This window comes from Chenopodium quinoa, unplaced genomic scaffold, assembly GCF_001683475.1.
Source record: "Chenopodium quinoa cultivar QQ74 unplaced genomic scaffold, ASM168347v1, whole genome shotgun sequence".
Classification (NCBI taxonomy): domain Eukaryota; kingdom Viridiplantae; phylum Streptophyta; class Magnoliopsida; order Caryophyllales; family Amaranthaceae; genus Chenopodium; species Chenopodium quinoa.
In genome coordinates this window covers 788,019-805,077 of record NW_018745542.1, presented here as the reverse complement: position 1 = coordinate 805,077, position 17,059 = coordinate 788,019, and the positions used below count along the sequence as shown (strand labels likewise).

The following is a 17,059-nucleotide window of genomic DNA, read 5'->3' as shown; positions in this document are numbered from 1 at the left end:
AACGGGTACTAACACGGATACAAGTATGATACGGATACAAGAAAACGCCTATCTTAAAATAAGAGACACGGGCATGGGATGTTAAAATTCATATACTATATTTATAAAAAAAAAAAAAATAACCATATATTTGTCATTTCGTCCTCTTATTAGATCATACTAGGTTAGACCCCGTGTCATGCACGGTTTTTCACTCTTTGTTACGGAGTAGCAATTTAAAACTATATTTGAATATAAAAAATTAATTTGGTCCATAATCTATTTCTTATTCAATCCCAAATTAAGCAACTTAAAATACTATTTTTTTATGACTACTTATTATATTTTTAATTCAAACTTTCTTCTATTTTGAACCCTAAATCCCCGATGGCATATAATTTTATTTTTTTTATTTCACATTTCAAAAAATTTCATTCACTGATTATGTTAGGTTGAAAGATATATATTCATGATATTCTTACTATAAATAATAATTATAGACATTAAAAATAGTTACTTGTATAGTAATTTATAGAAAGATAGGGTTAGATATCTAAAGTTGGCAAGTACATTATCATACGTTTTTTTTTCCTAAAATTTTTGAAGAAAATATTCTGTGTATATTTTATAACATTTTATTTCAAAACATTTTTTTTTTTGTAAATATACTAAGGACACACCAGAAGATGACATGTGTCATTGTTAGTGTGTCTTTTAGTATATAGTTATTGACTATATATGAAGGTACTCATATTATTTAACAATTACCTTATTTATCTTACTTTACTTAAATTTTCTAATTAAAAAATGTTGAACAGCTCATAAAATTGTTGGATACGGTCTGAGACGTGTCCCACAAGTATTAGTGTTTGACACGGTGTTCGACACGGACACGACATTTGGATGAGGAAGTGTCCATGTAACCTGGCTAGTGGCACCCTCACCAACGCCATCTCACCCAATAAATCTACTCCCATGAAAATTCCAGCCTTGTTAATTCACCCCCACCCACCCAAAAACCCCACCCCCTTCCTCCATTGAAGCCCAATATAGCAAGCAAAAAAAAAAAAAAAAAAGGAACATTGGTGGGCATACTAAACACATTGGCCCCTCGAAATTACTGTTATTTCCATCCTAAACACATTGGTGGGCAAAAATCAGTCCCAAAATAGTAACCCTAATTTCCAATTACAAACCCCAATTTATGAAACTTTAAAAACTCAACTAAATTAATAAGCAATTTCATTAATTAACACAACTAGCCTCGAAATTAGATTAATTGCAGCAATTTGAGCTCAACAATGGAGTTTCCTTCTTCAATTGAGAGTAATTGAGGCTTGGTTGGAAGAACAGAGGAAAGAGAAAGTTCAATTGGAGGGAAAGGGGGGGATTAAGAAAGAGGAGTTTTGACCGGACCACGTGAGGATCAATGCCTGAAAATCAAGTCAAACACCTGATACCAGGTTAAGATATTACTTCGAAAAAAAAAAGTGATTTTAGGTGTGTTTCACAAGAAAAAAGTTTTAAGGTGTTTTTTCAAAAAAAAAAAAAAAAAAGTGTTATAAAAAGGGAGTTTCTTGCAATTTTCCAAAAAAAAAATAAAATAAAATAAAATTGTACTCTCTTTTTTTTTTTTTTTTTTTTAGATGAACATCAAGTCGTCAACTCCTACCTTCACTTAACTTATATGATAGGGTTAAAAAAAATTATACCATTAGAGATTGTTACAAATGTCAAATAAGAGGTTTTTTATTTTTATTTTGCCACTTGTACTGTTAATGCTTCGTCATTATTCAATTTTTTTTTTTTTTCTAATTCAAAGCTAAGTGTTTTTTCATTTCTCAACTATTATGTGCCCAAACATTGCACTGGGTTGTTATTTTTAATTACACCTTGAGATTATATGTACATAATAATTTTTTTTTTTAAGGAATATGTACTTAATATTTATGTTGTCTTTTATTCTTTTTTTTAATTAGTTTTTGAGATTTGCAATTATATACCTTTATTTTCATATTTATTATATGATTGATGATTGACTTAAATGATTAAATAAACATCCTTTTTATAAGATGTTGGATGTTCAAAGTACGAAGAACGTATAAGTTAGAGGTTTAATCCCTACTAGTGACAGTTTAGGGATGAGATTCCCTTATCTTCTAGAATATGTTTTATACACCCGGGTGCACCGTATACACAACTAACCCAAGTTTTTTTCTTCATTTGATGATTAAATTAAAAAAACAATAATCAAAATGAGATTAAAATATCCATGGGTGTATGGTACATATTTGGGTGTTTATAATAAGATCTCCTTACCTTCCCACTCTCTCAAATTATTTAGCCCACTAACCAAGAAAGTCTATCATACGAAATATTATTTATCAAAAAATTATATTCCGTGACTGTTAACATGGTTCTCTTATTCTTCAAAAATAAGTATAAAATCATGGCTCTCTAATGTATGTTTATTATCCCGTTTCAAAAAAAAAAAAAAAAGGAAAAAGGAAAGTTTGGTCATTAATTTGGTATTGGGTAACTTTAGGAAAGTTATACGGAGGAATCCTAAGTTATACTCCGTATATGATTACATGGAATTTTATTTAATTTTATTTTTTTTGCAAATATGGTAAGTTTTATTTGGTATGGAGTAGTATTTTTTATCTTTTTTAGCCTATAATTCTATAAATATTGAAGAGGGAAGAGGCATTTAATTCATTACTCAAAAGTTTTTATAAAAATAAAAAAATAAAGAAATAAGGGCTTGTTTGGCATCATTTTTGGTTTTCAGTTTTCTGTTTTTTCGAAAACTAAAAACCAAAAACAGGAAACAAGAAAAAGGTATTTCCACTTTTCTGTTGTCAGTTTTCAAAATTATCATGATTTTAATAACTCCATATATTTTTTGAGTCATTATGTGACATATATAATACACTTTTAAAAAACAAAAAACCAAAAAACAGAAAACCACAGCGATGCCAAACGAACCCTAAAAAAATAAAATAAAATAAAAACACAATGTCGAGCCTAGATGATTGGGTGCCTATAGATGAAAGTCTTGCACCACATGAGCTCAATCGAGTTATTCGAGCAAAGGAAGCACGCTCTAGAGCTGTTGTTCTTGAGTGTATAGGTGATATCCCCAAAATATATATAAAGCTCACTAAATTTTTTAGGAAAGTTTAATTTTTAAAGAAGGAAAGTTATATACGTAGTATATATATATATATATATATATATATATATATATATATATATATATATATATATATATATATTTTTATAGAAATTCCTAAGTTATACGAAATATATAAATATATGGTAAGTTTTATCTGGTAGTATGTTTTATCTTATTTAGCCTATAATTCTATAAATATTGAAGAGGGAAGAGGTATTTTATTCATTACTCAAAAAAAAAAAAAATACAATGTCTGTATTATTAGTGACGAGTCTAGGTGATGTTGTGATCGATCTTTTCACCGATGACTGCCCTTTGACCTGCAAGAATTTCTTAAAACTTGCCATGATTAATTATTACAATGGCTGTTTGTTTCATAATGTGCAACAGGCTCGTTTTTTTGAAGATGAGATACACTCTCATCTCAAACACTCCAAGAAGGGTACTGTCGCAATGGCTAGCGCTGGCAAGAATCTCAATGCATCACAATTCTATATAACTTTAAGGGATGACATTCGCTACCTTGATGGCAAACATACTGTTTTTGGGAATGTTGCAGAAGGTCTCGATGTCCTAGTGAAAATAAATCAAGATTATGTTGATGATAGGAGGATACGCTTTGATTTTAGTCAAAGTGCTTATAAAGAATGGCATAAATATAGGTTCAAGATGACCCGATCAAGATCCCTTCGACCTAAGAAGAATCCTAGATCCTTTGTGCACAAGCCTACAATGGGTGGACGAAGAGTGAGTTCTCACGGATGAACAAAGGGTCAAACCAGAATTGAAGCATAGATCTTCCAAGAAAATCAATTGTAAACTCTAAAATATTGCTGCATTATTTGTTCAGAAATTTTTATTTGAACAGAATGTTTGATTTTATTCTCTGATGCGGTTGTACTGTTCAAATATTGTGTCTAACTTGTAGAATCGATATCTTTTTATTATTTAATCAACAATTGAATGCATATGAAATGATCAACAATTGTGTGGATTAAGGAAATCCAAATCCTTAGATGTTTTACTGTCTGAAATCCAATTTTCTCATTAGGCCAGTCACCTGTCTAACCGCCTGACAGGTTAGCCTGCGTACTGCACCAATATTTTCTGACAGAAATCTGTTTCTCTCAATCACGCTGTTTTTTATGTTTATTTTTCCGCGGCTTCCTAGACTTGGCTTTATCACTCCAACTGAGTCTGAAAGTTGATGCTCCTCCACAGTTGAAAAGGTTATTTGCAACCAGTTAATATCCTGACCCAACATACATGTCACTAGTAGTGTCTCCTCTCTGCTTGTATCTTGGTGTGCTACTGACTGCGCAGTAGATAGATATAAACGGCTGTTTCACCTCATTGCTCTGCTTGGGGTAAGATAAAAAAGAAAGAAATTTAGTTTAGTTTGTAAGTCCTTCATAAAGTAAAGTGGTTAACTGACTGCGCTCTACCCCCTACCCCTACTGATTCAGGAATCCAGAGTGCAGCAGATGACATCAATAGCAGTGAAGTCTAGAATAGATTTTCAGATGTAAACCATTCTAATAACGTTATTCTCAAGAGTTTTCCTTCCTTGACATCGAGGATCTCAATAATAGTAGCTGTATAGCTGAATTGTGATAGGCAGCCGTGGAATTAGGAGGTCGCGAAACAACCATTATCAATTCAAGCATCCCAGCAGCAGCTAATATCATGTATGTAAAACTTGAGTCTAGGCTCTGATAAGTGTTAATATTTGGGTTCCCTTTTATAAGACCTTAATATATTACTCTTTATAAATGAGTTGCTGTGATATTGGAATTGAGTGTGATGTAAAATCTTAGGTTAGCAGTTGAATATCATTAGATGTGACACCTACTTTGATGTATGATGGTTTACTAGCTTATATGTTTGCACAAGTTTCAGTTTGACAGATTGTGCTTTCTACCTAACATATCAGCTTTTAAATTGCTTCACCTCATTTAAAACAAAAACAATTTTGTAAAATATGGAGTATAAAATATTTTAATTAGACCATACTTAAGAATTGATAAAAATACTAAAAATAGGACCTAACCTAGTTGTTATATTTTGTGACGTTTCATATTTTTGTACAAAATGTACATTTTATAGGCGTGATCCACCTATTATGAGAGCACCAAAAACACTAAATATTTGAACATTATAAACTTTCTTTAAAGCCTTATTGAGTTATTGTTAGGCCTTTCATATGCCCAATTGCCCATCAGCCCATAAACCCTAATCAAACTGTAACCTAAAAGACAACTTTATGGGTAACCTTCAATGCTCCATGCTAAAAGGAATGATCTATATCTAAATCTGTCAAAACACTAAACACCATCAAATTAGAGGGCTCAAGGTAAATGACAGTCACATTTAATGTTAAATGACAGTCACATGTTTTGATTATTTCATTTCTAATGAAATTAGTTTTAATAATTTCTGTAAAAACTTAAATAAAAATTGTTTTTTTTTTAAACAATAAATTAAAATGGTTTTGAAATAAATTTGAAAATTACTAGCAATAAGAGTTTTTATTATATATTTACGGGGTTTGCAAAAAATCGAGGAATGGGTCAATAAAAATATCTGCATAGGCTATATTCCCCTGCCTCACTCTTCATCCACCGCCCCTGCTGCTATCATCGACCATTCACCACCTGAAGCCTGAAGCATTGAAGAAATTTTACACAGCAAATACAATATCAGCATCTGGTCATCTGTGAGAAACATGTACCTCAATAGACGAGATGTGCAAAGGAAAGTAAATTGGCTCCTATATTACACAGCTTACTGGAAGATTTTGGCTAATGATCCTTCTATTCAACCAGCTGAACACAATTCACAAGTATTTCAGTAAACAAATAATGTCTAAGAGAACTCTTTTAGGAAAAATGAAATAAAGTAATAATACTCTAACTCCTAAAGATGGGAACATCTCAGAAAATTATACATATCAGGGTGTATAGAAAAACTGTGCAGCATCAACAACCCAGCTGCATATCTGCGCCTCAACCAATCTAATGAAATCTAGACATGAATAAGCAAGCCCCTTAACTGGAGCAGCAACCACCCTTCTTCACGGCAGACACTTCTTTGCCAATGTCTATCTTCTCACCAGCAGGGATAGATGAGCCATTTGCATCCTCACCAGCCTCCATAGCCTTCTTGCTGACAATTCGGTAAATCTGAGTAAGAACTTCTGTGAAGGCGTTCTCTACATTGGTTGCTTCCAATGCAGAAGTCTCCATGAAATAAAGGGACTCCTTTTCAGCGAATGTTTTCCCATCCTCCATTTGTACTGCAACAAGGTGACGAAGGTCTGATTTGTTTCCAATAAGCATCACTACAATGTTGGGATCTGTGTGATCCCTTAGCTCCTTTAACCACCTCTCCACGCTCTCAAATGTAGCATGCCTAGTCACATCGTACACAAGAAGTGCACCAACAGCTCCTCGGTAGTATGCACTGGTAATTGCCCGATACCTAAAAAAAAGGGTCAAACCAATCCAAATCAATTCAAATGTTAAAATGTAGATACCCTATTCACAACAAACAGTTCTAAACACAGAACAGAAGCACACTTCAGAAACCCCTCGTGTCAGAATATTTTAATTACATTATTACATATACTATACAAGTTAGGAAATATCATTACATTTCTGCATATAGTAATAGTTTGTAAATGGCCTTACTATATACCCTTACTAAGATTGTGCAAATGTAGAGAGTGAAAACGATGCAATGTTGTATTATTGCCACAATCAAGAACTGATAGAACAATGTGCTATTTATTCTGGGCGGAGATTGTACCTAATAACAAGATCATTCCACAATGTATGATAAAATAGCAATTTGCTGAATGGTATTATCCACAATCACACAATAACTTGATGATTATGGCTGAATTTTAGCTAAGGCTGTTAGAATCCAAGTTCAAGAGTGTCAACTCTCAAAGAAAGTCAATCCCACAACCCAATGAATGAATCAAGCAAATTAACAAGTTTGCAGCTACAATAGGAAATAGTAACAAGAGCAATGATATAAACTACGTTAGAAACAAGGAACTAAAGAGTAGCCTGAACATCTTGCCAAAGAGGCAAAAATAAGATGATAGTATAAATTTAATGAGAAACTAAGCAAATGCACATCAAAAGAAACTTCAGTAGTAGCAGTGTATCACAGTGCAACAGCAAGAATTTGTGAGTAATTATTAAAACTAATAATGAGAGGATAAACGCAATAAAACCAAGCCATACTGAAGAAAGGAACATTCTAAGAGGTAGAAGAAAACTTTACACCTTTTGTTCTATATAAAAGACACATTGCTTGTATAGTTGTATCCTCACAACAAAAGATTTGTCATGATTTGCCGATTTGTCCAAAATACCCTTAACGATACTACTTATTGTCCCCTCCATTTCCCATATAAATTTCAGGTATCTTGAAACATTTTATGAAAATGATTTTTTTTTAACCCGCACACGTACATACACGCGTGCGCCCGCCCGTGCACACACGCGCACACACACGGTCCAACTATATGACGGCGGGCTGTTCCGCCGTTCCCGAATTAAAGTTTCTATTATTTTATTAAGAGTAGAATCCCCAGTAATACACTTTCCTAAAGTAAGAGAAAAGAAAGTGCGCTATTGATGCTACATATTGCATAAGTACATACGGAATCACGAAAGCATAGTGACAGCAAACTCAATTTAAGGAAGCAAGACCTATTACACACACACACACACACTTTTCTCCTTCCAAAACAAAAAAAAAGGGGGGGAGGAAAGAGGAATGAATTCACTTAAAATGGACTTTTGGTTGCAACTAAATTCCACTCTAGCAGAACTACTATAAAATTATAACAAAAGTTTGCATAATAAGACTAATAGCTATCTTATTTGTATTTTGACCAATGTTAGCAGTTAGCTCTTGAGGGAATAAGGAAATTCATTTGGAAATTCAGGTGCCTGGGCATCCTTTGGATTTTGTATTAATAGAAGAATTACAGAATTATTTGGGAAATAAATTGGTGGTGAGCAGCCTACCTTGCTTCCTTTCGGTGTTTCTTGGGAATTTTACTTCATAGAACAGGTTGTCCACACAGAAAAGGGCAATGGGAGCAGGTTTGATAAACTAAAATATAAGAACAGTAAGAGAGCATGAGGATTTGACACGACATGGACTAAATACGAACTTTCTGACTGATATGCAGAAGGGTTGGCTGGCTTGTAAAGACAAAGTTGATTAAGTATGGAAGTTTTTAAACAACTAAGAACAGATGCAAAGAGGTTCTTTCTCAATCACATATTGATGATTTAGCTAAGCATCTCAATCATCTCAGAATGTAACTTTTCGCTCATCACAAGTATAATCCAATCCTTAAAATACATGTCAAATAAATTTTAAAAAATGGAAACAAAAAGGAAACAACCTAGTAGCAACTTGCCCATCCTGGACTAAGCAAACATTGCAACTATGCAAGACTTAATAGCCATAACATACATGTCAAAACAATTGGCAAGATCCACTTAATCAAGTTTTTGAAACACTCTCCTTTTAGATCTAAATATAAACTAAAGAAATTGCAAATAACTAAAGAGTTGCATATTTTCAATGCTGTCAAGCCTGACATAACAAGTCCCCCATTGCTTCTTTTGGCACAAATCATAAATTGCAAGTAGTTGTTTACACGTCTAAAGAAATGAAAATAGTGTATTCTCGTTACTCATGTTTGATTGAGTTGTTTATTACTATATAACTGGATATCTCACACGAAGAATAGTTCCATCCTCATACTGAGATTCAAGAGTTCCAAAGTTGATGAGCAACTACTCCATCTATCTCATCTCAAAACAACATTAAGATCTCAATGCCTCTAATAAAGTAAAAAGACTCCCACCCAAGGTAAGGCCAAGATATTCCAATTCCCTTTATTCAACATAAAATGCCTGTTTATTACTTCACAATATAAAGGAAAGTCTACCAACGTAGCAATATTAAACCCACAAGAAATGGACCAAGATCATGTTTTAAAACCAATAAAATATGTGCAAGATCTACAATAACACACAGATTAATTGCTTCCATAACAACGTAAGGTAACTCTTAAGTCATATAGCTTGTTCAACAAGACTCCAGATTAGCCATGCGGAAGCAGAACTGACCACTGTGCAGAGGGCTTCTAAACTTCAACTGGAAACCTTGATAAAAAGGGGTGAAAAGGTGGGTGCTAATGACCAAAATAGATAAATGTAAAGGCGGTATCCATGAGCTTAGTCCTTATTCTCTAAGAAAGATTATAAATGTAAAACAACCATGCAAATCGGAACCATTCATAATTACAGAGCTAGCCCTTTGTTACCTAAATTTTCACATTTTTTTTCTAAAACAATCAGTCCGTACAAGAACAATTTGTCCGTAAAAGAACAAATTAAACAACAAACTCTTGTTTATACTTCATTTCAAATTATAGAAAGAGAGTGGGATATAAAACCAACCATTGGCTCTTCAATCCCATCTGAAATGTTCAACCCTCAGACAAGGACCACAAATACTAAAGAAAACATAAACCATTAGAAACAGTATATCACAAAAAAAAAGGAGCCCTTTCATTCTGACAAGCAACCAAGCCCCCCATCATTAATATAGTATAATGCAACTAAAAGGAAAATTCTGGATATTTATTCCTGATCTCTCAAGCTTTGACCTTAATAATATCACAATTTTGTCATCCTAAAGAAAAAGCACCTTTGCAACCAACAGATATTCAACATTTCAACCTTGCATCTCGAATACCTCATTTGCTACCACTGCCTAAAAGTGCAATTGAGCTAAAATGTTCACGAACTACTCCTAAACAAGCACCAATCAAACTTTGCTTGTTAAGTTAATAAACATGGTAGGACATAAATTTGAATCTCAATAAGTAAATGTGCCTAGCTTGAATAATTATTGTTTAGCTTGTTAGTCTTTATGAAAAGGTCTTTTAAGTTTGCTTGTAGCTATTGTAATTTGTAAGTTTTATCATGTTCAATTTTAATTCATAAAACCTTGTTTGAAGTCAAAAAAAAAAATTAAAAAAAAATAAAAAAATCTAAGGCATTTTAGAAAGGAAAAATTGCCCGAAATAATCCGACCTTTGCCTCATCCGCCCAAAATAATCCCACCTTTCGATTATTTTTTAATAATCCAACTTTTATAGCTCTTCCACTTTAAATGGTCCCAACCGGTCATCTAACTTGTTATTACAAGTTACAAGACACGTGCCTGCCTATGATTGGTTAAAAAATAATAATAATAAAATAAAAAAAAAACAGATCTCGGCAGCCCCAACCCCTGGAACCTACCCAATTCCGGCCACGATCTCCGTCTCCCTTCCCCTTCCCGATTCCAGCCACCAATTCCCCTTCCCCTTCCCTGCCAACCCCTCCCTCAACAGGCAACCACCGACCACCGAAACCAACTCCCTAAACCAGCCCACCCGTTAGCAACCCCTTCCTTCTTCAGTCCCGAAATCCCTTCCTTCCCCTTACATCGCCTGATCGCCACTTCGCCAAAATCATCGCACACTGATGTGAATCCCTATATAAACACTCTCTCTCTCTCTTATCTTTCATTTGACGCACACCTCTTTCTTCATTTGCTAGGTTTTCTCCATTTTCTCTCTCCTCCATTTTTGCTTTTTCAACAAGCAGAACAACTAGCTATGTCTGATGAAGAACACCGGTTCGAATCCAAGCTGGTACAATTCGCAACGGTGGTTAGGCTGGGTAGAGGAGGTGGTCTGGTTTCGGTGGTGGGTCTACCGGGGAAGGTGGCCGTGGGTTCTATTTTTTTAAAAAAAAATCAACTTTTATCTTTTTTTTTAATTTATTTTTTACCAATCACGTGGTGACACGTGTGCAACTTAATCAGAAGTCACAAATGGTAACCTGTTTAGCCGGTTTCAAGTCATTTGGGACCATTGGTAACGGAAGAGCTATAAAGGTCGGATTATTAAAAAATAATCTAAAGGTGGGATTATTTTGGGCAGATGAGGCAAAGGTTGGATTATTTCGGGCAATTTTTCCTTTAAGAAAATCTTTGACCTTTTATAGGAAATTAAAGCTTTTATGTCCAAATGGAAAGTTGGTCATAAATTTTCAACAAAGAGATAAGAAAAACCTTTTTAGAGAGAAAAAAAAAAACAACTTTGGTTTAAATTAAATTGATGCATAAAAAGGTATATACTGTATAAAAAAAATAAATTCACTTTTTAAGAGACAAATACAGCTCAATAATTAACCTAAAATATAAATGAACATATTCATGAACTAAGCTCGAACAAGATGAAGGTAATTAGGAGGGATAAAAAAAAGGGGGGGGGGGGGGCGCTACATCTATTGAGAATAGGAAGAACCACCCAGTGTGGTTTGGTTATGTGAGATGGAGATTAAGTCGCTGTGGTAAGATTGTAAGAATGCTTGAAGAGTGGCAAAGTGATAAGATTGTAAGGGGTAGGAGAAGATCTAAGAAAACTTTGAACATTGGGGATAAGGAAATATGGTGTTTGATAGGGCATAGTGGAGGGAGAAAATCAGAAAATACACGCCGTCAATATCTCATGACATCAAATATATATACTACGTACTTACTTTCCATTGTTAAGGTGTACTCAAACTCTAAGTGCTTTAATTCCTCTATTCCCTTAACCATCTTTTAGAAAACTTTCTCAAATTTTACGTTAATAGCTTTTTGGGTTTTCACTTTACATTGCTCTTTTTTTTGCTTGTTGTGTTTTTTCTTGTTTTTCATCCACTCTCCCTTTATCACTTTTCCTTCTTTGTTCCATTTTTCACGAACGAATCCTTATAGTGATTCATGTTATCCACCACATATCTTTTTTGTTGCTGTAGTAAAGACTGGTAAGACGTCCTCCACTTCTCCCCTTAAGGATCTCAATCGGGTAGGCCTCCTCCCCCCCCCCCCTTTTTCCATCAAACAAATCTCCAACTAGAACACATACATGAAATATTATAAAACAAGAGGTAACCCACTCAATCTTCCAACTAGCTGACCAAAATTATTTCATCTATATCAACAATTGTTCTCAATGTTAAGAATTTGTAGATCCTTTAAAATTCAATTCAAGAAAGATCATTATAATAACACCACATATTTCAAGCAAAAGAGGCCTAGAGGCAAGTCAGGCAACAGAGGATAATAGTGCAGCATTGATCATTAGCAAAATTTACAACTAGGATTATACAAAAACAAGCATATTCAGACAGCGGACCTTGGAGTATTACAAAAGGTCAATTAAACTTCCAATAATTTTATAATTAATCTACTTGCAGAAGCTACCGTTATTCTAAATCAGAACAAAGTAACAGCATCTACTTTGTATACAAGTCACTCCACAACCATATACAAGACATCTAAATCTTGCATGCAGAGTTCTTACAGTTAAAGACCATGAAAAGACTCATTAGTGCAGATACGAAAGATATGCTACCCAACAAATTACCAAAACTTTCCCTTAGGAGAAATTTTGACTACTATGAACTATATTCAAGCACTCCAACTTCACTAAAATAACCACATATGGGGTTCTTAGAACAAGAAACTAGATAAACAAATCAAGAATATTGAATACAGACAAAGGGCATCAATAAGCGTCTAATCTCTATATTTTGAAAATGTTTATACGACACTAGCTTTTGAACTTCATCTAAACATTCGGGATTGAATGAATGAGTATTTTGATTAAAATCATAAGAGCTTTTGAGCGTATCTGATTTTACCAATTTTCAACTCCGGTTTAAGATGATGATAACAACAGCTATGTAATTCAAATTTGTGAACCACAAAGTCTAATGTCGGATACACTCCAACATGATCATAAACACTTTAACACTTAATTTTGGAGAAAATTAAATAACTAAGTTTTTGCAAAGTGACCAAGTCTAAACACAAACAAACATTGGACACTAGTAAAAAACTGCGAAACACAAAAGAGGAATCAGCATTCTCTTCAGCCATTTCATAATAAAAACTAATACTGAAATATAGATCTCACACAATATCAGCTACCATAGAACTAAAAATCTCCAAACAAACAGCAGCAAGGTTACAATTTCGCAACTCCAAAAACCTATGATGAAATCAAATGCAGTATCATCACATATATCAAAATGTTAACATAATTCCATCCCAGGAAGTCAGACTTCCTCCAAAGCAAACTTCAATCCAATACTACTATCCAACATACTACTCAGATCAAATCAGATCTATCAATCCATAGTAAATTACCCACAACAAAAACATGAAATCATTAACAAAATTAACAATACCCAGTATCAAAAAATCCATTAAACTACATAAATTGTGGCAAAATTTAAGCAGATAACAAACTACACTCAAAATCACAATTCTAAGAAAAATCTATGACAAGATCTTCAAATTGAAGCAAAACCCAGAAAAATTAACATAAATTTAGAACAAAAATTACCAAATTACATAAGAAATGTCACCTTTCTTGTCCAGCAGTATCCCAAATCTGAGCTTTAATAACCTTGCTATCAACATTCAAGCTCCGAGTAGCGAACTCAACACCAATGGTGGATTTAGACTCGAGACTAAACTCATTCCTAGTAAATCTTGAAAGCAAATTGGACTTCCCAACACCAGAATCTCCAATCAAAACAACCTTAAAGAGGTAATCATAGTCATCTTCTGCTCTGTAACCCGACATTTCTGCAAATACCCAATTAGATTTTTTCCCTTTTATGCTCAATTCGATTGTTTAATGGGAGAAAATTGGGAGAATTTGAAGTTCAAAATTTGAAATCCCCTTTTTAATTTTCTGGGTGTAGTAAAGTAAAGCAAAAAAAATGTGGGTGTTTCAAAATTGTAAAAAGTATGTGAACGTAAAAGGGTGAAATTGGAAAGTTAGGACTTTGAATAATGGTGAAGATAACCGGCGTTACTACTTTCGGACGCTAAATTATCGCGCTGGATCGCCGCGATAAGACTGCTGTCTACTGGGTTGGACTACTTGAGGTTTCGAGTTTCGACAATTGGACCCCAATACTTTTGCAATACACCCCGGGTCCACAAGAACCTCTGAAATCGGGAGGAAAATTATAACTAACTGAGTTAGTGAGTTACCACCTACTCTCAAAATTCATTTACTTATGTGGAAGTCCATATTTGAATTTAATAATTTATTCATTGAAAGTTTGAGAAATTTTACGTAATAACCCTCTAATATTGCGATTTTCAAGCCACGTTAGCACTTGTGTCTCTCTTTTTTGAAATTACACACTGTAGCCCTGAGATATAATTAGTAATTATACAATGACCTTGTCGTTAATGGATTATTGAATCAATTTACCCTTAGATACATTAAGCGTTCTTTACATATTCGAAGGATATTAGCAATTAATTTAATGTTTACCTTAACCGTGTTGCTTATTGGTTGGCTAATTAGGGGTCGGGTATTTACAAATAAGAGTTTGGTTCTTTCTGAGGCAGTCTCAAGAACCTTCATGCTATCTTGTTAGAGGATTTTAGAGTGTGGCTTGTCCGAGATTAGTTCCTAATAGTAGTATTCTTCTAGTGGAAAACCTTTATGGCAAGGGTGTGACCGTGTGTGTTTGAGTTTGTTTTGTTGCTTTCTTGCTCATTTTCTATACTTTGGTTTTCTTTGTGTGTGTACTTTAGGGTGTTTGAACCTTCTCTTTCACCCAAAATATAAAAAGATTTATGTTACCTCCTTAATTAAAAGAATAAATCATAATTAATATACATTTTAAAAAAAAAAATTACTAATCACCAAAAGATGACACGTGCTATTAAATTACAAACATATATCTTTAATATATACAGAGTAGTTATTATTATTGTCCTTACTTTAACGATGATTATTGAACTTGTATCTCATAGGCTCAGAGTAGTATAATCTCCGGTTGTTCATATCGAGTTCACTTAACTATCACGGAAATTTGGTTTGGTTTGTACTTTGGTGATTGATGGATGGTTTCATTTGGTCTAGGGTTCTAGGCTAAAACGATTATATCATGTGTAGTACATGATATTTATTTCTGGGCTACGCCATTTAGATTAAAGTTAATACACTTTGTTTTGGAAATTATGGTCTAATTCAAATGATTTTGAATCTTGTTGCTTTTAGAGAGTTGTTAAATAAAATAAGGTTTACATGGCTTTAATTTGTTTGATTAAAAAAATTATAATGATTACAATATTACTTTTTTTTTTACAACACTTAAAGGAAAAAAGTTATTAAAATCATATTAGGATACATAGGGTGATGATTGGCAAGTCAATCAATTGAATCAACTTAGGGCATTGGTTTACAATTATAATTAATTACTTTTTTTTGAAATTTCGAGAACTTAATTAACCTCATTATAAAAATAGTTTTACTTTCATTTGAACTACTGAAATTATTACAAAGTAGACCAACTTCGACTTGACCAATCCCAAATTCACTCAATGTATACACATAATTTTACTTTTTAGCCTTTAGTTTAAACCTTTTTTAAAAAAATAAAAAAAAAATGACTAGAACATACTCCAAATCTGTGTGTCCAATCAAATTCATTTCAAGACAAAATCAAATTACTATAGGTGTTACATATCACGAGATCAGTTTTACCCAGTTAATTTCTTTTCTTCTCTTAACCCTTTTTTGGAATGTTGTAAACAAAGAAGAAATACAACCCCAAACATCTAAACAAGCAGAACCACTTCTTCTACAACTACCATTTCTACCTTCCAAAACACTTTTAAGTCTATCCATCATTTCTTGCTCGGTAAACATCCTTCCTGGCGAACCGACGTACGCGGTTCGCCTTATAGGAGGAGACCATATACCACTCTGCTCGTAATCGAACTCGAACTCGAATGCGTCGAAGTACTTCTCTAGGAGTCTCTCACTTTTTGATTTCGAAACCAGTTGAACTTTCATACCACCACATTTTGGAGTTGAGTTTGATGTTGAAGAAGTTGAAGCCTCTTCTTCTACTACATAGATTATTGACATTAATATAGTGTGTAATAATGTAATATGGAAACATATATATATATTCCTAGTTTTTAATTAAGGCATTAAGAAATATATATTGTTAATGACAATATTATAATTATTTTGGGGGGAATATAATTGAGATTCTTGAGATTGAGAAGGAGACAGGAAATTGGAGGGGTGTGTATGGATGGATATATATGTAATGGGGGGAATTATTAAAAGGACTTTGTTATGATAAAGACGTGTATGGCTGGCTGCTATCAATGATTATACAGGACGTGGGTAGTCAAGTTTTGAGCATGTTATTTTGTAGGACACTTTTTGGTTTTGTAATCTGAGTAATTTCGGGTTTAAGGTGGATTCTCATCTCCTTACCATACAAAATAAGTGAATTGCTAAATACCGTTATTTTTTTTTTTATTTTTTTTTAAAAGAAAAAACGCTTAAAAGATATAGTGTTATATACCACCATAAAAAATGATCAAAATCGTTAACATGCAGTGTGAAATTGTGAATAGACAACCATACCCTTAGTACTTCAATCACTTCTATCTTTCCTTTTGCCACTAATTACTAAAACTTTGACACATCTTCCTAATCGGTGACGACCACCGTACCATCTAGCTGACTAGCGACGATCACCACCACCATCCAAATTACCGATGACAACCACCACCACCGTGACTAGCAACATCCACCACCACGCCTTGACTGGCGACGACCACATCCCTGTCAATGACGACCCACCACCTTCCCTTACTGTGCAGGAAGGTGGTTTTTTTTAAAATTTCCAGGAATCGCACCAATTGGAGCCCAAAATCGAAAATCGTGCACGGTAATGGGCTCCGGTTGCTGAAAATTAAAAAAAAAAA

General features: G+C 33.6%; 1 protein-coding gene across 1 annotated transcript; it reads right to left on the bottom strand.

The window, feature by feature from the left end:
• Positions 1-5,874: 5,874 nt before the first annotated feature.
• Positions 5,875-14,255, bottom strand: LOC110716107 (ras-related protein RIC2). Its single transcript, XM_021894742.1, has 2 exons — positions 13,669-14,255; positions 5,875-6,637 (listed from the first exon to the last, which is right to left on the bottom strand). The coding sequence occupies exons 1-2, from the start codon at positions 13,887-13,889 to the stop codon at positions 6,205-6,207; spliced, it is 654 nt and encodes a 217-aa protein (XP_021750434.1). The 5' UTR covers positions 13,890-14,255; the 3' UTR covers positions 5,875-6,204.
• Positions 14,256-17,059: the final 2,804 nt, after the last annotated feature.

Bases quoted from the DNA above. Each gene is read 5' to 3' on its own strand.
- LOC110716107 (XM_021894742.1), bottom strand. From the start codon at position 13,889: ATGTCGGGTTACAGAGCAGAAGATGACTATGATTACCTCTTTAAGGTT. The intron at 6,638-13,668 runs GTGACATTTCTT...CCTTTTTTTTAG, and splicing joins GATACTGCTGGACAAGAAAG to GTATCGGGCAATTACCAGTG.